Here is a 23139-nt window from a genome sequence, read left to right on the forward strand (position 1 = left end):
CAATGTTGTCTATAATTGGTTATAATCTATGCAGTCAATAAAACACAGGTAAACATCCTTCTGTTATTCTCTGCTTTCAGCCAGGACCCATCTGACATAAGCAATGGTATCCCTGGTTCCACGTGCTCCTCTGAATCCAGCCTGTATTTCTGGCAGTTCCTGTGGCTATACTGCTGCAGCTGCTTTTGAATGATCTTCAGCAAAATTTTACTTGAGTGTGATATTAATGTCGATAATTTTTGCATTCAGTTGTATCACCTTTCTTGGGAATAGGTATAAATATGGATTTCTTCCAGTTGGTTGGCCAGGTAGCTGTATTCCAAGTTTCTTGGCATAGACGAATGAGTACTTGCAGCACTGCATCCTTTTGTTGAAACACCTCAGTTGGTATTTTGTCAATTGCTAGAGCCTTGTTTGTCGTCAATGCCTTCAGTGCAGCTTGGGCTTCTTCCTTGATCATATGCTATGTCTTGAAATGGTTGAATGTCGACTAATTCTTTATCATCATTATATCCCTCTCAGGGAATATAGTGCCTTGCAAGTGGTTGTTGTCGTTGTTAGTTGCTGTCCAGTTGATTCCAACTCATAGGAACCCTATGTACGACAGAATGAAACACTGCCAGATCCTGCATCATCCTCACAATTGTTGCTATGTTTGAGCCCATTGTTGCAGCCACTGTGTCAATCCATCTCATTGAGGGTTTTCCTCTTTTTCGCTGACCCTCTCTTTACCAAGCATGATGTACTTCTCCAGGGACCAATTCCTCCTTATAGCATGTCCAAAGTATGTGAGACATAGCCTCACCATCCTTGCTTCTAAGGAACATTCTGGCTGTACTTCTTCCAAGACACATTTGTTCATGGTAGGCACTGAATAAATGTTTGCTTGAAATAAAAGCTCTTTCAAATGATCTTTAATGCTGGAATTGCAGAATCTCCTAGGTGAGAGGAGAAGGTCTATTTGGGCAAAAGATTTCAGGGAATAAACTAGGTTGGCATTGACTATGTAAGGAGTGGAAGAACTAAGATGGAGAAGCCAATGAGGAGTTGCTACATAAATGAATCCCACTTGAGCCTGGGCATAGGGCTTATGAACATATATATCGTTCCACCTGAACAGGAAATCTACAGTCCCTTGTGTCCTCCTGCAGAGGACTATTGGATGTTACTGAGCAGAGGGGCGTGTGTGAATGGGGAAGTTTCTCATGCGGTTGGATTGGAGGGAAGGCTGATGAACTTTAAACTCAGGAATAAAAGACCTATGGAATAAGAGTATGGGAGATTTCCCCAAAACTATCAAATACAACTCTTTGAAAGAAGCTAAGGGTAAAAAAAAGGTCTAGTCCATTTACATTTCAATATGTAATAGAAGCAATTACCAGATTACTTTTTGTGGCTTCTTAAACCTTTGTAACTTGTGGCTTTTGACATCTCCTACATATTTATTTCCTTGTACTGACCCTCAGTAAAACCATAAAACAGGGGACTTGTGTGCTTGTATTAGGGAAGTATGGAAATTGGGGAAGACTGGGTCTTACTTTGCAGTCTGTCTTTGGGCTGGGAGAAGAACTTCGGGAAATAGGATGGGCAGTTGGAAAAAAAATTCAAGTGAAATTCTTGCTGCCTTTGGTAAGAAAGTAAAAAGCACAAAGCAGAGACGAGGACCTGGAGACCTAACAGGAAGGTCTATGTTCCCTAGTGCTTAGGCCTTGGAAGATGGGGGTTGAGACCCTTAGTCATAAAAGTCTTTTGGGATGGGTAGATTTACACAAGTAGGATGCCAAGATTACCCTAAGGGTGTTTTCAGGGAGGATAAATTTTTCTACAGACATAGAGACATTTAGTCAAACCCACTATCCCAAAACAAAGAACAAAGGGCAAATAAACAGCCGTGAAGTCTTCCACAAACCAAATGAACAAAGAATGCTTATCAAGGTAACTCCAGTTTTTTTCTACTAAGGGTTAATAAGTAAGTCAAATAACTCACTGTATTTTAAAACAAAACTGCAGGCAAATAACACGGCTTTCAATTGTCTTCCAAGCAATTTTCGCTGTTTTATTCACATCATGAAGACAGTTTTTCCCTGGAGTATTTCCTGTGCAGAAAACACTTAAGGATCCTGATCTTTTAGGCTATTTCTTGATATGGAAAAACTTTAATGTCACTGCTTTACCTTTAGTTTGGGGTTTTGTCTCTTCAACTAACTTTTCACTCTGTTAGTTATGTCTGGTAGTTATGTCTGGTTGTTTCATCTCACCCAAGGTGACTGTCCAAACCCTTCTCACCCTAGCTCCGTCACATCAACCTACATTTTTCTCTACAAAATACATTTACTATAGAATATTTTCTAATGTTTAGCATTCTTGTTTTGATTTTTTAAAATTGCTAAATCAGTCAATAATTATTTGTTAAGTGTAAGGCAATGTGCCAGTTACAGTGGGAGGTATAAAACCTTTGCTGAAGGAGCTTGTAGTCAAAGAGTTTTGAACAAGGAAGTGCTTCTCATATTTGAGCTTTCCTTTCTATTCTTGTTACCTACTTTGCTAGGCCCTGATCACTTTTCAGTAGTCTCTTAAATCATCTCTGAGCTTATTATTGTTGTTAATAGCTGCCTTAGAGGCCCTAACTCATGGTGACCACATGCACAACTGTATTGGACTGTTGTGATCCATAGACTGATTTTTTTCCAGTAGATTGCCAGGCCTTTCTTCCTAGTCTTTCTTAGTCTGGAAGCTTTGGTGAAACCTATTCAGCATCATAGCAACATGCAAGCCTGCATTCACAGACAGGTAGTTGCTGGTCCTGAGATACCTTGGCTGGGAATCTAACCCACATGGAAGGTGAGAATTCTACCACTGAACCACCACTGCCCTGAGCTTACTATTACAACCCAACCACAATCAAAAATAATTCCAGTTCATCCTAAAACAAAACAATTAACTATGGTTATTTCCCCACCACCTGCCCTCTTTTACCCCCTAAATGTTTTCTATGATACTATATTGCCTAAACAATAAGCTGCAGTTTTGGTAAGCTTGGCTTGAAATGTCCCTCTTCCCATTTTGTATGTGTTAGACAAGCCCCACCTCATTCATACATCTTATCTCCACTTTCCCAAAGAAAGTGATCTTTCCTTTCAATTTTCTGTAGATTATAGTTTATATTACTCATTCAATATTTAATTTATGCTACTTTGACTTGTTTGTCATTTTATTTGCCAGATGCCAAATTTTTTGAGGACTGGACCTTAGCATAATGCTTTGTACACAAAAGATGCTTAACACATGTTTGATGATAAAGATGGTGGTGATTTCTCCTGGCTTCAGGGTAGAGGAGGAAGGATTATGAGGTTGGGTGGCAAAAGAAAGACTGTGGAAGTAGGGAGATCAGTAGTCCAAAAGGGTTACCAGAGGTCTCAACCTATCATGGGTTCCTTGGTCCAGATCCTTACTGAATTCCCAGAAAAACTTTAAAAAGACTGAAAGCAGGAGTTTGGAACTGATGTAAATTTATGCGGGTGATGAGGGAGAAGTAGAAGTCACAGTTAACTAAAGTTTGAACCTGAGTAACTGCAGTGATGATAATCACGTTAGCAAAAGGTTAGAAAATCAGGGGTGGAGGTCAGGTTTGAAGGGAATATGATCAGCTTGTTTTTAGGCATACTGAGTTTAGGGTAACTTAGGTAAGCAAGTGGACATGTTTAGCAAGCAGTAGGAGATACTTTTATTTTCATTCAATTAAATTCAACAAATATTTACTGAACATCTACTATGAGCCTATCACTATGCTGTAGATAGGTACAGTCAAATAAGATACAATCTCTGTGAAACCAAATGGTTAATACCTACCCTAGACCACAAATGAGAAGGCTGGGGGTGGGGTGGAGGGAGGGAAGGTAGATTAATGGAAACAGAATAACCAAAATGGAAATAACGAGAATGCTGATATATCATGAAGAATGTAACCAATGTCACTGAACAATACGTATAGAAATCGCTCAATGAGAACATAATTTCCTGTGTAAACTTTCACCAAAAAATACAACAAAATCTTAAAAAAAAAAAAAGATATACTCTGGCCACCAGGAACTTATGTTTTAGTGGAGAAAACAGAATAATAAATTACTATGACATAAATCCTCACAACTGGACCAATAAGCAACATCATGGTAAATGGAGAAAATATCAAAGTTGTAAAGGATTTCATTGTACTTGGTTCCACAATTGACACTCATGGAAGCAGCTGTTAAAAAAACCAAACGACGCATTGCGTTGAGCAATCTGCTGCAAAAGATCTCTTTAAAGTGTTGAATAGCAAATATGTCACTTTGAAGACTAAGGTGTGCCTGACCCAAGCCATGGCGTTTTCAATCACCTCATATGCTTGTGAAAGCTGGACAATGAATAAGGAAGACCGAAGAAGAATTGATGTCTTTGAATTATGGTGTTGGTGAAGAATATTAAATATACCATGGACTGCCAAAAGAACGATCAAGTCTTTCTTGGAAGAAGTAAAGCCAGAATGATACCTTAGAAGCAAGGATGGTGAGACTTCATCTCATATACTTTGGACATTATCAGGAGAGACCAGTCCCTGGGGAAGGACATTGTGCTTGGCAAAGTAGAGGGTCAGTGAAAAAGAGGAAGACCCTCAACAAGATAGATTGACAGTGGCTACAGCATTGGGCTCAAGCATAACAATGATAGTGAGGATGGTGCAGGACCTGGCAGTGTTTCGTTCTGTGGTACATAGGGTCGCTATGAGTCGGAACCAATTCGATGGCACGTAACAAGAACAACATAGCATAAAGTAATAAACACTATAATTGAATTAAATATAAAGTGATAAAATGCTTGGGAATACAAATAAGGGGTTGCCATCAATGCTAGAGGCCGTAATACACGGTATAAATAGCATATAAACCATAACTAGCAATACAGAAACACCAGAAGATAAGCTAGATAACTGGGATCATCAAAAGGATTCACCAAAAGAGTAAAAAGAGAACCTACAGATTGGGACAACAAAGGTCTAATCTCTAAAATCTATAGGAAAATCCAACACCTATAAAATAAAAAGACAAATAATCCAATAAAAAAATGGGCAAAGGATATAAACAGACACTTCACCAAAGAAGACATTCACGCAGCTAAAAGACACATGAGGAAATGCTCGAGATCACTAGCCATTAGAGAAATGCAAATTAGAACTAGAATGATATACCACCACCGGCCCCCCCACCCCCCCCGCATTACTGGCACTAATTAAAAAAAAAAAAACAGAAAGTAACAAATGTTGGAGAGGCTACGGGAGTTTGGAACTCTGATGCACTGCTTGTGGGAATGTAAAATGGCTCAACCGTTTTGGAAAACGATATCGCACTTCCTTAAAAACCTAGAAATAGAAATACCATATGTTCCAGCAATTCCACCCCTAGGAATATATCCTAGAGAAATAAGAGCTGCCACATGAATAGATATGTGCACACCCATGTTCACTGCAGCATTATTCACAATAGCAAAAGATGAAAACAACCTTAAGTGCCCATCAACAGTTGAATGGATAAACAAACGCACTATGGAATGCTACACGACAATAAAGAACAATGATGAATCTGGGAAACATCTCACAACATGGATGAATCTTGAGGGCATTATGCTGAGTGAAGCAAGTCAATCACGAAAGGACAAATATCTGTATGAGACCACTATTATAAAAACTCATGAAAAGGTTTACACACAGAAAGAAAAAATCTTTGATGGTTACTAGGCAAGGGAGGGGTGTAGAAGGAAAAACACTAACTAGACAATAGATAGGTGCTAACTTTGGTGATGCAGATGACACAACCTTGCTTGCTGGAAGTGAAGAGGACTTGAAGCACTTACTGATGGAGATCAAAGACCACAGCCTTCAGTACGGATTACACCTCAACACAAAGAAAACAAAAATCCTCACAACTGGACCAATGAGCAACATCATGATAAACGGAGAAAAGATTGAAGGTGCCAAGGATTTCATTTTACTTGGATCCACAACCAACAGCCACGGAAGCAGCAGTCAAAAAATCAAAAGATGCATTAGATCGGGCAAATCTGCTGCAAAGGACCTCTTCAAAGTGTTGAAAAGCAAAGATGTCACCTTGAAGACAAAGGTGCATCTGACCCAAGCCATGGTGTTTTCAGTTGCCTCCTATGCATGTGAAAGCTGGACGATGAATGAAGACCGAAGAACTGATGCCTTTAAATCCCGGTGTTGGAGAATACTGAATGTGCCAGGGACAGCCAAAAGAATGAACAAATCTGTCTTGGAAGAAGTACAACCAGAATGCTCCTTAGAAACAAGGATTGCAAGACTACGTCTCACATACTTTGGACATGTTGTCAGGAGGTACCAGTCCCTGGAGAAGGACACCATGCTTGGTAAAGTAGAGGGTCAGCGAAACAGAAGAAGACCCTCAATGAGCTAGATTGACTCAGTGGCTGCAACAATGACCTTAAGCATAACAATGATTGTGAGGATGGTGCAGGGCCCGGCAGTGTTTCATTCTGTTGTATATAGGATCCCTATGAGTTGGAACTGACTCGATGGCACCTAACAACAACTTTGATGAAGGGTAAGACAGTACACAATACTGGGGAAGCCAGCACAATTGGACCAAGGTGAGGTCATGGAAGCTTTATAGACACATCCAAACTCCCTGAGGGACAGAATTACTGGACTGAGTGCTGGGGACCATGGTCTCAGGAGACATTTATCTCAGTTGGAATAACATAGTTTATAAAGACAATATTTTACATCCTACTTTGGTGGGTAGTGTCTGGGGCCTTAAAAGCTTGTAAGCAGCCATCTAAGATATACTCCACTGGTCCCACCCCTTCTGGAGCAAAGGAGAATGAGGAAAGCCAAAGACACCAGGGAAAGATTAGGCCAAAGGACTAATGGACCACAACTACCACAGCTTCTACCAGACTGAGTCCTGCACAACTAGATGGTGCCTGGCTACCATCATTGACTGCTCTAACAGGGGTCATATTAGAGGGTCTTGGACAGAGTTGGAGAAAAATGTAGAACAAAATTCTAACTCATAAAAGGAGACCAAACTTACTGGTCTGCCAGAGACTGGAGAAACTCCTAGAGTGTGGTCCCCAGACACCCTTTTAACTCAGTACTGAAATCACTCCTGAGGTTCACCCGTCAGCCAAAGATTAGACAGGCCCATAAAAGAAAACTAGACTAAATGGGCATACCAACTCAGGGGCAAGGACAAGAAGGCAAGAAGGGGACAGGAAAGCTGGTAACAGGAAACCCAAGGTCAAGAAGGGAAGAGTGTTGACATGTTGTGAGGTTGGCAACCAATGTCACAAAGCAATATGTGTATTAATTGTTTAACGAGAAACTAATTTGCTCTGTAAACCTTCATCTAAAGTACAATAAAATGCTCGTAATAAAAAAACAAAAATAGGGGACTGCCAAAGAGTAAGAACGCATACTCTGTTAAAAATAAAAGCTAAGAGATTTACTGAAGTTTTAAGACGGTTTGGACCAGGGACACATTTGATCTCACAAAGTTGAAATCAAATGCTCCAAAATGGTAGAGTCACAGAGGTGTATTTATGAGGTAAAGATTAGGTAAGCCGGAGGCAGGATAGCTGGGGGGGGGGGGGCTTTACAGTGATTGGTTGGAAACACGAATGTGGGCTATTGAGATTAGGCAGTTTAAATACATGACTAAGGGAGGTTTTAAGGGGTAGGCCCAAGATAATTATGTTAAAACATTTCCTGAGGGCCGCTGAGGGGATTCCTGATAAAGGTCTTTGGTCAAGACCCTCCCTCACGAACATTCTTTCCGTATCTTCAGTTTAACCACAGAGAAAGATGTTTCTTTTGTTATGTGCTTAAGTCCCTATAAAGGCTGGACGGTTGTATGGGAAATAAGCAGAAGCTTGGACCTGGGGCCAATCATTCTGATCCCAGTCAGGTGCCTTGAATTTTGGAACTCTCACACAGGACCAAATTAGTACGAGCCTAAATTAAGTTCAGTGAGCCCTGGTGGTGCAAACGGTTAAGCACTAGCTGTTAATGGAAAGGTTACTGGTTCAAACCCGCCCAGCAGTTCTGCGGGAGAAAAACCTGGAAATCTGCTTCCATAAAGATTACAGCCAAGAAAACCTTATCGGTCAGTTTTACTTTGTCACATGGAGTTGCCATGAGCCAGAATCTACTCTACAGCACCTAACACAAGAATAAATTAAGTCCAAGCACCAAATTCCAAGAAACAAGGTACTATACTATTGTATACTGCACCATCATCAGCTTAAAAAAGAAACTACAAATAGTAAGTTTCTATATTTCCAGATACTCTTAAGTAAGGACATAGGGAGAACTAGATGAATCTCATATTCTCAGCTGAGTGGGTGTTCTTTGAGAGGGTAAGAGCTGGTAAATTAGATTCAATTTAGTAAAAAGGCCAGAATGTTCAATCCGAATAAGTACTTCTGTCAGAATAATAAGCTCCCACTGTGGCGTTCCCCTGGAAAGTGAAAGTAAAGCAAAATAAGGTTGTCCTCAGCAAATGTATTTTATTTCCGTTAAGTAAGAAACAGAAAATTAGCAAGCAGAAACCTTAGAGGATGAGAAAGGAGGCTGCAGAGACCAGTATTTTGCTGGAGTTGGAGTATGCGGAGAACACTTTGGGGAGGGATCCCATTGCCGTCTATTCTGACTCATAGTGACCCTAGAGGACAGAGTAGAACTGCCCCATAGGGTTTTCCAAGGAGCGGCTGGTGGATTCAAACTGCTGACCTTTTGGTTGGTAGCCAACCGCTTAACCATTGCACCACCAGGGCTCCCTGAGGAGGATAGCAATTGGAAATGGAGTCCTACCTTGCAAATGAAGCACATTTAGCTCGGTTTTGCTGCTCTCAAATCCATTGTCTGTTCCTCAGCCTTCTAGAGCTGTGCTCAAGTGATTTTTGAATAGACACTTAGAATGATTGTGCTTCCCTGTGTGACTGCTCTGTGTGCTGCTGAAATGGAACTGACCTCGTCCACACACTCAGACAGCCCAGGAGTTTCGGTTGACAGAACTTGGTTTGAATTCTGGTTTTACTACTTATTAACTGTGTGATTTTGAGCAAGCCACTAATTCTCTGAGCCTCAGTTTCGTTATCTGTGAAATGGGAATAATAATGTTTCCTATGTCATAAAGTTGCTATTGATAATTAGATGAAATAATGTGAAGTGCTTAATTTTCACTTTATGCTTCGGCAACCCACCGATTGCTTGCTCTCATTTTAGTCCTTCCTGGGTGCTTTGTGGAGCCCTGGTGGCGCGATGGTTAAGAGCTCAGGCTGCTAACCAAAAGGTCGCCGGTTTGAATCTACCAGCAGCTCCTTGGAAACCCTATGGGGCAGTTTTACTCTGTCCTATAGGGTTGATATGAGTCAGAAGCTACTTGACGGCAACAGGTTTGTTTTGTTTTGTTTTTTTTGGGTGCTGAGCACCATCTAATATCAATAGAGATGAGAAGAAGGAGAAATCAGTAAATTGAAAAGACAATGAGGAATGGTGGCTTTTTTCCCCCTTACATCCCACCCTGACTGTCTTGGTCATCTAGTGCTGGCATAACAGAAATACCACAAGTGGATGGCTTTAACAAAGAGAAATTTATTCCCTCACAGTCTAGTAGGTTACAAGTCCAAACTGAGGGCATCAGCTCAGCTCCAGGGGAAGGCTTTCTGTCTTTGTCAGCTCTGGATGAAGGTCATTGTCCTCAATTTTCCCATGGTCGAGGAGCTTCTCAGGTGCAGGGACCTCGTGTCCAAAGGACGCACTCTGCTTCTGGTGCTGCTTTCTTGGTGGTATGAGGTCCCCAACTCTCTGCTTGCCTCCTTTTCCTTTTATCTCTTGAAACATAAAGGGTGGTGCAGGCCACACCCCAGGGAAACTCCCTCCACATTAGATCAGGGATGTGACCCAGGTAAAGGTGGTGTTACAATCCCACCCTAATCATCTTAACATAAAACTACAATCACAAAATGGAGGACAACCGCAGAACACTGGGAATCATGGCCTAACCAAGTTGATACACACATTTAAAAAAAAAAATTTAGGGGGCATAATTCAATCCATGACACTGACTTTGCAGTAGAGATATTTTGATATAGGAAGTATCTCAAAATAGGAAAGGTGAGCAATATCAACTATACAACTTTATAAGAATGTATTCACACATTTGTGTATCTGAAGATTAGATGGGAACAATGAAACTGAAAATATTTTTGTTAGGGTGGTAGAGATATGTTGCTGTAATGTTATTCTAATATTATTGTGCCTGTGGAGGGGAACCCTCTTTCCTTGACAACATAAATTTTAGGCTTTTTCCAAAAAAGAACAGCAAGGGGACAGGCTGCTGACATAATGGGAATCGCACAGTGGGAATAACGTGGCCCCATCTCATCTGTCCTTCTGCCCAGCCTTCCATTAACCATCACGATCTACCAGAGGCCTGGAGAGCTTCCTATCTGTGATGCTTCAATGCCCTTGCATCATTAATATCACCATCTCTACCCTTCTTCTAGGAGTGGATCTTATGAGGGAGGTATGGAAGAAGTTGTGCATGCTTAGCTGTCAGTCAAACCTTTTAGAGCCAGCAGGGAACAAAGGCAGCAGTCACTGTGTAATATTCTGGACTTTCTTGGCAGGTGAACACTGCTATGCATGAGGCAAAACTTATGGAAGAATGTGACGAGTTGGTAGAGATCATCCAGCAGAGGAAGCAAATGATTGCTGTCAAAATCAAAGAGACAAAGGTAAAGCACAGCACTTCAGTGAGCCCAGGGAAGAGTTGACTTTTCAAATGTCAGAGTTTGATCTTGGTGATCCCACTTTAAACTTTAAATCATAAAAGCAAGAAGAAATGAGGTTGTAGGGAAGTAAGGCAAAGAAACAACATTTGGCCTAGTTCTGAAGCCAGTAAAAATGATGGCATTTCTGGGGTATTGGAAGTGTTTTATATCTTTACCTGGTTGGTGGTTACATGTTACATTCCGTGTGCAAAAATTCATTGAGTTGCATGCTTAAGGTTTGGTTGCTTTACTGTATGTATGTTATAAGTCAATAAAAAAAGAAAAAAAGATAACGGTAGACATGTGGACCAGCATTATGGAAGAGCCATGAATGACAGTATAAGGATGTTAGGCTTAATCTGAAAGGTGTTGGGAAGCCACTCTAGTTTCTTAGGGAAAGGAGAAGACTGATAATGGCAGAGGTATTCAGGGTAGATCAGAATGGAATGATACCAGAGTCAGGGAAACAAGCTATAAGGCTTGTGGAATGATCCTAGAAATGAGTTGAAGAAGATCTAAACCAGGATAGTGGAAGCACAAATGCAAAGGGAGAACATAGCAGGCATTGCTAGAAAGGAACAGTTGGGGATCACCAGCTGACTAGATGTAAAAGATGAAGGAGAGAGAGAACAGTCAATGTAGACTTTCAGGTCTCTAGCCTGGGAACTGAAGAATCATGGTCAAAAGGTCAGGTTTGAGCCTCCATGCATCTATATAGTTTTCGGCTTTTGGCCTGCTGGTCAGTGTTAGTGATTATAAGTTCATGCTGTTATGAGAAACTGGAGTTTGCATTACAAACCCTGTGATGACCACTATTTTGTGCCATGCTGGGTGGTTCCAACTAGCACAGGAATTAAAGTTTCCAAGAAGAAATATTTATGTTCTTAGAGATATAAAATACATAGAAATGTAGATACTGTAAAGAAAAAGCAAATACTTTTTATTAACCACAAATGTGAATATATATTGACATTAAAATGTAAACAATGGTGATCTCAGGGTGGTAGGGGTTCTTTTTATACTTTTTGTTTTCTAAATTTTCTATAACGAACATGTATTGCCGTTATAATCAGAAAAGGTAATGTTATTAATAAAAAGAGGAGGTACAGAACTGAAAGTATATGACTGAGTGTGTAGTTTCCTAAGTGAATGGGCAGTAGGTGGGAGGAGAGGTTGGCAAAAGAGACATAGGGGTTAGGGTGAGAAGGTGAGTGGTTAGTACAGAGACCATGGGATATTAATAAGCCTTAATTTTAGAATCACTGCAGATCTCCTTCATGTTGTTTTATTGTTTTTAATGAAGCACTGTACATTTTATCTTATTTTCTCTTTTACTAATCCCTTTAAGGTTATGAAACTGAGAAAGTTGGCACAGCAGGTTGCTAATTGCCGCCAGTGTCTTGAAAGGTCAACAGTCCTCATCAACCAAGCTGAGCATATCCTGAAAGAAAATGACCAGGCACGGTTTCTACAGTCTGCAAAAAATATTGCTGAGAGGCGAGTTCCTTATATTCTTTTGAAATGCCTGCTGTTATCAGAATGGGCCAGCTTAAAGTCACTTAATTCTGTTCAGGCATGTATGTAGCAGCTGCCACCTGAAGATTTTACCAACGAGATAGTTATTAAGCCTCCGTGGTAGGTTGCCCTGTGGATTTCTGGAACCCTTATCTCCATCTCGTTAGTCCACCAGTTCTTCTAATGCACAGCCAAGCATACGGTTCAGCTACTGCCATAGCTCACGGCTGCTCATTCAGGGCTTGAGCTTTCTATGCTGGCGCTGGTATGGGGGCAGAGAAATTCTGCGTCACATTGATAGGTGTGTGCACGTCCTAAATCTACTTGCAGTTTCTATTATTTTCTTTTAGTTGTTCCTCATAAATCCTTTAAAGTAGTAATTCTTGGGCTTGTTTTGTTTTAATATCACAATCCTCTTGGGAAATTTAATGAAAGTCACGCGTCCTCTTCTGAGAAAGAAAATGCACATTAGGCATATACACATAGAATTTCATTCAATTTCAGGGAACTTATAGATCCTTAGAAGCCCATATACAAACGATTTGCAAAGAATTGGTGATCTAAAGTGAAATATTGTCTAGTATAGTCACCAAGGTTTCAAGGGGCTACTATGGCCGAAGAGACCAGACTTAATCACTTTATCTCTGCCTTTCATTCATTGAAGACTTTGGCTACAGGTTCACAATCTTCCTTTGTCATTCTATGGCTGATCCATCAAATATTTTAGCCACCTAGTGTCCTGGGCCCTTGACGTTCCCTCCTCCAGTGACCCTCACCTCCACTCCACCCCACTCCATCCACCCAGTTCCACGGCCCACGTGCTGAACCTTACCATCACTCCCAAAAAACCAAAACCCATTGCAGCTGAGTTGATTCTGACTCATAGCGACTCTATAGGATAGAGTAGAACTGCCCCATAGAGTTTCCAAGGAGCACCTGGTGGATTTGAACTGCTGACCTTTTGGTTAGCAGCCGTAGCTCTTAACCACTGTGCCACCAGGGTTTCACCATCACTCAGTCACTGAAATAAATAAATGTAACCTTCCACTTTCTAATTACACCCTCTGTCCTACAACTCTCTTTTCTTCAATGCAGCTCTCTTTTTTCTTCATTTCACCTTCATTGGGACTTCTAAGTCCTCTATTTTCTTTCTACCTTCCAGCTTCCTCTCTTTGGTTCTCTTCTTAGCCTATTTAGGGTCCGTGATTTCTCATTTCAGCCACTATCATTGCAATATCCCCAACTCCTTTGCTCCATTGTCATTTCGTCATACCAACTGATAAAATCCCATCCCTGAATCAGTTCACCAGGAGCCCTGGTGTGCAGTGGTTAGAGCGCTTGACTGCTAAGCGAAAAGTCTGCGGTTCAAACCCACCAGCCGCTTTGCAGGAGAAAGATGTGGCAGTCTGCTTCAGTAAAAATTTACAGTCTTGAAAACCCTATGGGGCAGTTCTACTCTGCCCTACTGGGTTGCTGTGACTTGGAATCAACTCAAGACAGCAATGGGTCTGTTTGTTTGTTTGTATCCTTACCTTTCTCATGCCTATATTTGAGTTGCAGAACCCTGCTGTAGAAAATCACATAACCAAAGAGATTGGTGCTACTGAGTTGCAAATTTTTTGCTTCTAATCTCACCTGGGCCCTTGGTACTGATTTGAAATTCTTTGTTGCTTTGGTCAGCTTTCTTTTTACTCATCTCCATAATGGCTATTTCAAATCTTCTATCTTCACTTCAGAATTGCAACTCCTCTACTTTCCCTCTCATGCTCAGCAAATTGACCTTACCTCTTATTCTACAGAGAGAACAGTAGCTATGAAATGATAAATTCCTCGACTTCTTATACCAACTACTGGGCAACCTACATCCATATCCATCACTTCCTGTTTCCTCCTGGTTATAGTGGAAGAGTTGTCCTTTCGTTTGTGCTTTGGCCACATACCCCCTTTTCCCCATAGCTTCAGTTTCTTCTTCTCTGTAGTTGATTTCACATCCACTTTTTAACCCATTTCTGTCCTTCAGGGACTCGAATTAAATGTATATTAGGATGCTGGAAGTAGTCCTACAGCTAACTGATGCTCTGTTTTTTTTTTTTTTTGGCTTTTTCCTCTGTGTGTTTTATTTTGGATGGTTACGATTAATAATGTCTTCAACTTCACTAGCATTTTCTTCTGTAATGTCTAACCTACTGTTAACATCTCCAATGTATTTTTCATCTCAGACTTTGTAGTTGTCATCTCTAGAAGTTCAATTTCATTTTTTGTATCATCCATATCTTTAACATATTAAATCTTTCCACTAGCTTTTTTAAAACACATTGAATATAGTTGTAGTAACTGTTTTAATGTCCTTGCCTGCTAATTCTAACATCTCTGTCAGTTCTCGGTGAGTTAAGATTGGTTGCTGTTTTCCCTATTATGAGTTGTATTTTCTTGCTTCTTTACATGCCTGGTTATTTTTGATTGGCTGCCAGGCATTGTGAGTTTTACCCTGTGGAGTGTTGTAGATATCTGTATTCCTATAAATATTCTTAAGCTTTGGTTTGGAACACAGCTAAGCCACTTGGAAATAGCTTGATCCTTTTGAGTCGTGCTTTTAAGATTTGATAGATGAGATCAGAACAGTGTTTACTCTAGAGGCAATTTTTCCCCGCTACTGAGGCAAGATCCTTCTGAGTACTCTACCTAATGCGTCATTCATAATGAGGTTTTCTAGTTTGACTGGTGGAAATAGGCACTATTCTTGGCCCCATGTGAGCACCAGGAATTATTCCCTTTAATTTTTTGAGGTCATTCTTTCCTCAGCATTGGGTAGTTTTCTCACATGCATGCACTGCTTAGTACTGTGTTGAATAGTAGAGTGGGACCTTCTGAAGATTTCTAGGATTCTCTTTCTGGGCTTCTTTTCTCCTCTCTGGTACTCTAGCCAAATTAGTCTCCCTGGTCTCTCAGCTCTGACTCCTTAGTTAGGAAGCCCGTCAAGTCCTGCCTGGATTTGCCCTTCCTGCACTGTTATGTATATTCCCTTAATTTTGCTGGAGCAAATTCTCCTGCAGCTTCCTAAAAAAGGGCACATGGGAAGTAAATTTTTGAAAACTTTTTGTCTGAAAAATATTTTTTTAATTTATTTCCACATTTGGTAAGTTGGAAATAAGTTTCCCTTTACTGTATTTTTTTAATAACTTTTATTAAGCTTCAAGTGAACGTTTATGAATCCAATCAGTCTGTCACATATAAGTTTACATACATCACACTCCCTACTCCCACTTGCTCTCCCCCTCTTGAGTCAGCCCTTTCAGTCTCTCCTTTCTTGACAATTTTGCCGGCTTCCCTCTCTCTCTATCCTCCCATCCCCTCTCCAGACAAGAGTTGCCAACACAATCTCAAGTGTCCACCTGATATAATTAGCTCACCCTTCATCAGCGTCACTCTCCCACCCGCTGACCAGTCCCTTTCATTTCTGATGAGTTGTCTTCGGGGATGGTTCCTGTCCTGTGCCAACAGAAGGTCTGGGCCTTTACTGTATTTTGAAGGCATGGCTCTATTGTCACCTAACTTCCAGCATTGTGTTGAAGAGTTCACTGTCATTTTGATTCCTATCTTTTGAATATGACCTGTGTTTTAAAAACTGGAATCTTTTAAGATTCCATCTTTAACCCTGTTATTCTGAAATTTCATCATGATTTGCTTTGGTATGGGTCTTTTGTCATTCATTTTATCTGGGCACTCAGTGAGTCTTATCAGTCTGAAGACTAGTGACCTTTAGTTCTGGGAAATTTTCTTGTATTATTTGCTAATAAATAATAATCCTCCCCTTTATTTTCTCTCTTCTCTTTTTCTGAGATTTTAATTAGTCAGCTCTTGGGTGTCCTAGATTTTTCCTCTAATTTTTTTAAATCTTTTGTTTTCTATTTCTCATGTCTTTGTCTTCTTGTTCTACTAACAAAGAGATTTCCTTGATTTTTTATGTAAAAAATTTTAATCTCAGCATTCGTGTATTTATTTACAAGAGCTCTTTCTTGATATTTGTTTATTTTTTGCATTCTGTTCTTTGTTTGTGGATGCCAGGTAGCAAACTATTTATCTTTCAGAAAATATTATCATTTTAAAAAGTTTTCTTCTAAATCCTGCATTATCTTGATTTTCTCCAAGTTCCTTTTCTCTGTTAGATTGTTTTGGTATCTGTCTTTCCTTAATTGTTTGGTAAACTCTTGGCTGCCTATTTGAAATTAAGCACTAAAAGGATACTGGAAGCCCTGAGGGTTGGGGGCTGAACTGTGCTATAGGATTATAAGCTGAACATCAGCTTTTTTATTGAGGGGGTCCTAAGTGTCAGTTCTGTAGGTCGTTTCTCTTGGAATTCTCCAGTCTCCTGCTTTTGGTGGGGCGTGGGGGGTGGAGGGGGTTGGCTGCCAGAATTCTGGAGCTAACCAGAGAAAACTAAGAGTTTTAGGACTGCTTTCAGTATAGTATCAAAGCTCTTTGGAAAGTAAATCTCACATCTCCTGCCAGGAGGAAAGAAGGGTAGCCTCTGGTTGAGTGGATCCGGGGGTCTAACTGTTCCTTATGCAAACTTTCAGCTTTTTATGGCACTAAATCAATTTGATGTTGTTGACTTCTTGATCCAGCTTTCTCTGGCCTGTTGCTGGGTTACCACACATCCATCCTTTTTTTAGTTTCCAAACATTTGTTGACAATCTCTTACTTGCTGACATCTCTTTTTCCATTCTCTTTGTCCTTGGGAGTTTATAATGTGTTATTCTTTGACTGCCATTTTAGTGGGATTTCATGACAGCAGAGATAACACTATATTAAAAAGCCATCGTGTTTAATTGTCCCCACTCATTCTTCAGCTGTCTGAAATCTGTTTTCTACCACTACCACACCATTGAAAGTGTTCTTTTCAAGGTCACCAAATGAATACTTTGTTGCTAAATATAATAGACACTCCTTTGTTTCATCTTACTTAATCTTTCAGTAGCATTTGTCCCTGCTGACCAATTTATTTGAAATTTCTCTGCCCTTAGCTCTGTGAACACTTCTGGTTTTCTTTCTACCTATCTGGTTTCTTTTGCCTTTATGAGAAACTCTTTCCTGACTGTTCCTTTAATGCTGTTGTTCTTCATTATTCTGTCCTAGGCTATTCTCTTCTCTCACTACACACATTCTCTGTTGTAAGCTCATTAGTTCCTAGGACTTCAGTTAACATCTAAATGTTGATGATTTTTCAATTCTATATCTAAATCTTCTTTTCATAGGCTCAGAGATAACCTATGGTATAGGCGGAACAGATGGCCATCTATGTGATATGATTTGACAAACATCTATCCCACTGCTGTATCTACCCAACCTAAATTTCTTTCTCACTAGTCTCTAATAGTGTCTGAAATTCCTCCCCACCATTATTCATTCTGTTGTGTTAAGGCATCAAGACTTCAGTTAAAATGAGAGAGCTGGGAGAGGTGTCCCCTCCCCCTCACAAATGACATTCATTATATTTGCTCTAATAAAGATTAGGGCCTGGAAAAAGATAGCTAATGTGTGTTTTGCTTAAATGCAGAAACACAAACAGACACACAAACACATACTCTACAATATCACTTTTAATTCATACTTACCCTGCCAGCCACTAGTAACACTTGGAAGTATAGGAGCCCTTGATTTTTCTTTGTATATTTTACAAACATAGGGTCCAACAAACATTTGAGTCCACCCAGAGGTGCCTGGAAGAAAGGCTTGGTGATCTGCTTCCAAAAAATCAGCCTTTGAAAACCCTATGGAACACAGTTCTACTTTGACACACATAGGGTTGCCAGAAGATGGAATCAACTCGTTGGCAACTGGTTATCCTACATTTGAAATTTAACAATATATTATAAACTTTTCCCATGACATTGGATATTATTGTATAACTTGATTTCTAATGGTCTCTCATAGTATTTCATCTTTTGATGTACATTACTTAACTCAACCCTCGGTTGTTAGAAAATTAGGTTATATACAGTGTGTTGAGTGCCCTTGTGGCTGTGTCTTTGCATACGTCTCAATCATTTCCTTAGTATACATTTTAGGAAGTAGAACTATAATATAGAATTGAAAATCATCAACACTGAGATGTGAATTGAAGTCCTAAGAACTAATGAATTTACAACAGGGAATGTGTGTAGTGAGGGAAGAGAATAACCTAAGGGTATTTACACCTTAAAATATTTTGATATTTAATGTTAAATTGGCTTCCAAAATTTGTGTCAATTTACAGTCCTAATAAAAATATGTAGGCATTAAAAGTGCCTATAATATTGTCATTATCCGTCAACTAAATGCTATCCCATTTTAATTTTAATTTTTTTGATTTCTAATGTAGTGAACTTTTTAAACTTGTTTATTGGCCAATTGTTTTCTTTTTTAATTTTATTTATTTTGTTGTTGTCGAGAAGATACACGGCAAAACATACACCAATTCAACACGTTCTACATGTACAATTCAGTGACATTGATTTCATTCTTTGTGTTGTGCAACCATTCTCACCTTCCTTCCCTGAGTTATTCCTCCTTCATTAACATAAACTCACTGCCCCCTAACGTTCCTTTCTAACCTTTTGAGTTGCTGTTGTCAGTTTGACCCCGTATAGATAGATCTTAAAAGAGCATAATGTTCAGGGTAGACTTTTTTTTTTTACTAGTTAAGCTAAACTATTGTTTGGTTTTAAGAAGACTTTAGGGGATATTTTTGGTATGAGGTTTAAATATTATCTTGGGGCAATAGTTTCGGGAATTTGTCCAGCCTTCATGCCTCCAGAAAGTCTGGAGTCCATAAGAATTTGAAATTCTCTTCTTCACTTTCCCCCTTTTCATCAGATTTCTTCTATAGAATCTTTGACCAAAACATCCAGTAACATTAGCCAGGCACCATCCAGTTCCTCAGGTCTCATGGTAAAGGAGGCAGTTGTTCATGGAGGCAATTAGCTACACGTTCCATTTCCTCCTTTTATTCCTTACTCTCCTTCCTCTGTTGCTCCAGGTGAATACAGACCAATTGTTGTGCCTTGGATTGCTACTTACATGTTTTTAAGATCCCAGGCACTATGCAATGAACTAAGAGGTAGAACAGAAAACTAAACACATTATTAGGCCAATTAACTGGTATGTCCCATGAAACTATGACCTTAAACCTCCAAACCAAGGAACCAAATTCCATGCGGAGTTTGGTTGTACACAAGCAGCCTCAGCAGCTACTCTTTTTTTGTTTTCATGTTTTTTTTTTTTTTGAGTTAGTTTTTTTCTGTGGTGCAATGGTTAAGCACTTAGCTGATAACTGAAAGATCGATGGTTCAAATCCACCAGTGGCTCTGTGGGAGAAAAGAGCTGCCTGTCTGTTCCAGTAAAGATTACAGCCTAGAAAACCCCATGGGGCTGTTTTACTCTGTCCTATAGGGTCACTGTGAGTTGGAATTGACTCGACGGCACACAACAACAATCATCCCTGTTTTATTTGCCTACATTCTGTCACCACTTTACTTTCTGCCTATTCCTGGACGCATTAAAATCTGATTTGCCTGACTCCAATTTTGACCCCTTTCAGTCCATCCACTGCACTTGGAATACTCTTGTTGAAACATAAACTTGAGCATATCACTCATCTGCCTAAAATACTTCGGTGGCTTCCTATTGCTCTTAAGACAAAGTCCAAAGTTTGTAACATGGCCAGCAAGGCTCTGCATGACTTTCGCCTTGCCTAATTCTCATCTATCAGGCAAGAAAGAACATACCCACACACACATAGTCTTTACTTAGCTAACTCATCGTGTAGGTCATGGCTTAAAATTAACTTCCTCCAGGGAAACTTTCCTTAGCTCCCAAGTCCATGCTAAGCGGCTCTTGTATATGCACTACACCCTTTGTAACAGCTCTTCTATTGCCCGTTTAAATGGCTTTCCTCTCCATGATCTGTGAACTCTGTGAGAGCAAGGAACACAACTAGCTTGTTCTCCCCTTGTATCTCCATTGCCTAGCTCAGTGTCTGTAACATTAGACTGTTCAATAAGTGCTGGATGGATGGAAAGAAGAGATGGCGAAGGCTAGACAGAAATTTCATGAGCCAATTTTCTGATATAACTCTTGCCCTAAAGAGATTGTTGTCTTCTTACTCATAATATCCTGGAAGACTGGCTATTCAATGTGAGACTATAAGATTATACTGAGTTAGTCTTTCATTTGTTTATCCTGGCCTCCGGTTTATTCCTGAAATGTCTCTATTTTCAAAAACAGCCAAGAGATACTGCAGGATATACATGGATGAGGCTATGTATTTTTTCAATCCCTCTTCTGCTTATAACAAGTTCACCATAAAAGCTTCCTCTCTGGTCTTCCTACAACTCAGTGTCTCTTTCCTTCACTCTAACATGCATATTGTTGTCAAGTTAATGCTTCTTTCCATCCTGTCATTTGCATGCTCAAGGTTTTTCATTGACTCTGATTCAGAAGGTCTGGAATAAGGCTTAAACGTGCATATTTTGATAAAATCTCCCCCAGATAATTCTGGTGTGTAACCTGGTTAAATTGCCAAAATACATAACATAGTTTATAAAGAAAATGTTCTACATTGTACTTTGGTGAGTAGCATCTGGCGTTTTAAAAGCATATTAGCGGCCATCTAAGATACACCACAGGTCTCATCCCTTCGGGAGCAAGGGAGAATGAAGAAAACTAAATATACAACAGAAGATTAGTCCAAAGGCCTAATGGACTGCATCTACCACGGCCTCCACCTACAACTAGGTGCTGCCCAGCTACCACCACTGACTGCTCTGACAGGGATCACAATAGAGGGCCCTGGACAGAGCTGGAGAAAAATGTAGAACAATATTCTACCTCACAAAAAAAGAGCAGAGAAACCCTGAGAGTATGGACCCTGGACACCCTAAAGTAACTACTGAGGATCATCCTTCAGCCAAAGATGAGACAAGCCCATAAAACAAAATGAGACTAAAGGGGCACAGAAGCCCAGGGGCCAGGACTAGAAGGCAGGAGGGGACAGGAAAGCTGGTAATAGGGGACCTAAGGTCGAGAAGCGGAGAGTATTGACATATCATGGAGTTGTTAACCATTGTCACAAAACAATATGTGTACTAATTGTTTAATGAAACTAATTTGGTCTGTAAACCTTCATCTAAAGTATAATAAAAAAAAAGAATTGCCACACATACCTTTTTTTCTTTTTTTAAGAAAGGAACTGCCTAAATGGTTAAGTGGTACTGACCTTGGGATTAGATGGACATGGGTTCAGTTACACTTATTACCCTTACTGGCTGTCTGACCTTAGGCAAGTTACTTAATCTTTCTGTCTCAAGTTTCTCATTTACAAAATGGAGGTAACATCTATTACACAGGTTTATGGTGAGGAGTAAATTAAATAATATCTGTGGAGTGAATGCACAGTAACATATATAAAATAAGCACTCAAACACTAGCTATTGTGTTGTTGTTATTCATTCATTCATTCACTTCGCAGTTATTTATTGACTGTGTGTCCTGCACTATGTTAAGGACCATGGAAGATAGAGGAGGTACAAAGTATGACCTCTGCTCTTGAAAAAAAATTGGTTTGGGAGGTAAAACTAGCATAGCCTACAACTAGAGAATAATAAAGTGAAATATAAACCAAAACCAAACCCATCGCCGTTGAGTCAATTCCGACTCATGGTGACCCTATAGGACAGAGTAGAACTGCCCCATAGAGTTTCCAAGGAGCGCCTGGTGGATTCAAACTGCCGACCCTTTGGTTAGCAGCCATAGCACTTAACCGCTATGCCACCAGGGTTTCCTAAGTGAAATATAAATGTTATAAAAGATCAAATAAAAGACAATAAGCACGCTAGCTTATTTTTTAGCACAAAAAAATACAGGGGGAGGAAAAAATATTTTAAACTGCTTTTACCAAGCCTTCAGAAGTCTAGTTTTGATGCTGCCTGCCAGATGGAAAATGATGCAGAGAGGAAAAAATCCTGTATTTACTTCTCAAAATTAAGACAGGATGGGGGAGTTTGTTTGAGGGGGGAACATATGTGAACAAATATGGTATAACCCTTAATTGGTTCCTGATGATTCAAACTTAAATGGTTTCTGTTGGAGAAGCGCAGATACATTTCTCACTTAATGAATAAACTTCTACAAGTCATTTGTTTTCACCTTGTTAAACTGGAACTCAAACACTGGGATGAAGGTTGCAAAGGTATTTTGATGTATCTTGATGTATTTTTCTCTCTTTCAGGGTCGCTATGGCAACTGCATCCTCTCAAGTTCTGATTCCAGACATCAATTTTAATGATGCCTTTGAAAATTTTGCTTTAGATTTTTCCAGAGAAAAGAAATTGCTGGAGGGGCTAGATTATTTAACAGGTGTGAATATACTGTGCTGTCCTTCCGCTTGAATTGTTTTTTTCTTTTGGTGTGCTTTTGCTTCAAAATAATCTGAAAAGGTCAATCAATATTTATAATAAAATATTTTGTAACCTTTAAAATTATACATTCATCTTTCTAGATAGAATATATTTTAGTTCATGTAACAGAAAAAAAGTGATTTGTCAAATACTTCTGGGTGCAGAATTGGTATACCATCCATACTTGAAGGTAAAACACAAAAAATTGCTAATGGGTTTCCTTTTATGAGCCTATCATTAATAATTTGTTGCATATGATGGGGGTAGGCCTCAGGTGGCAATTAAGGAATATTAGAGTGATGTCCCACATGGGTGCAGATGTCACTTAAATGTTTTTAAG

General features: G+C 39.7%; 1 protein-coding gene across 1 annotated transcript in view; it reads left to right on the forward strand.

Moving 5' to 3' along the window:
• Positions 1–23139, forward strand: part of MID2 (midline 2) — a 110489-nt gene that overhangs the window by 71771 nt on the left and 15579 nt on the right. The window contains exons 4-6 of the mRNA XM_023553917.2: positions 10705–10812; positions 12197–12345; positions 22631–22758. Coding sequence (XP_023409685.2) covers positions 10705–10812; positions 12197–12345; positions 22631–22758 — 385 coding nt within the window. The remainder of the gene's footprint in view (positions 1–10704; positions 10813–12196; positions 12346–22630; positions 22759–23139) is intronic.

This window comes from Loxodonta africana, chromosome X (genome assembly GCF_030014295.1).
Source record: "Loxodonta africana isolate mLoxAfr1 chromosome X, mLoxAfr1.hap2, whole genome shotgun sequence".
NCBI lineage: Eukaryota > Metazoa > Chordata > Mammalia > Proboscidea > Elephantidae > Loxodonta > Loxodonta africana.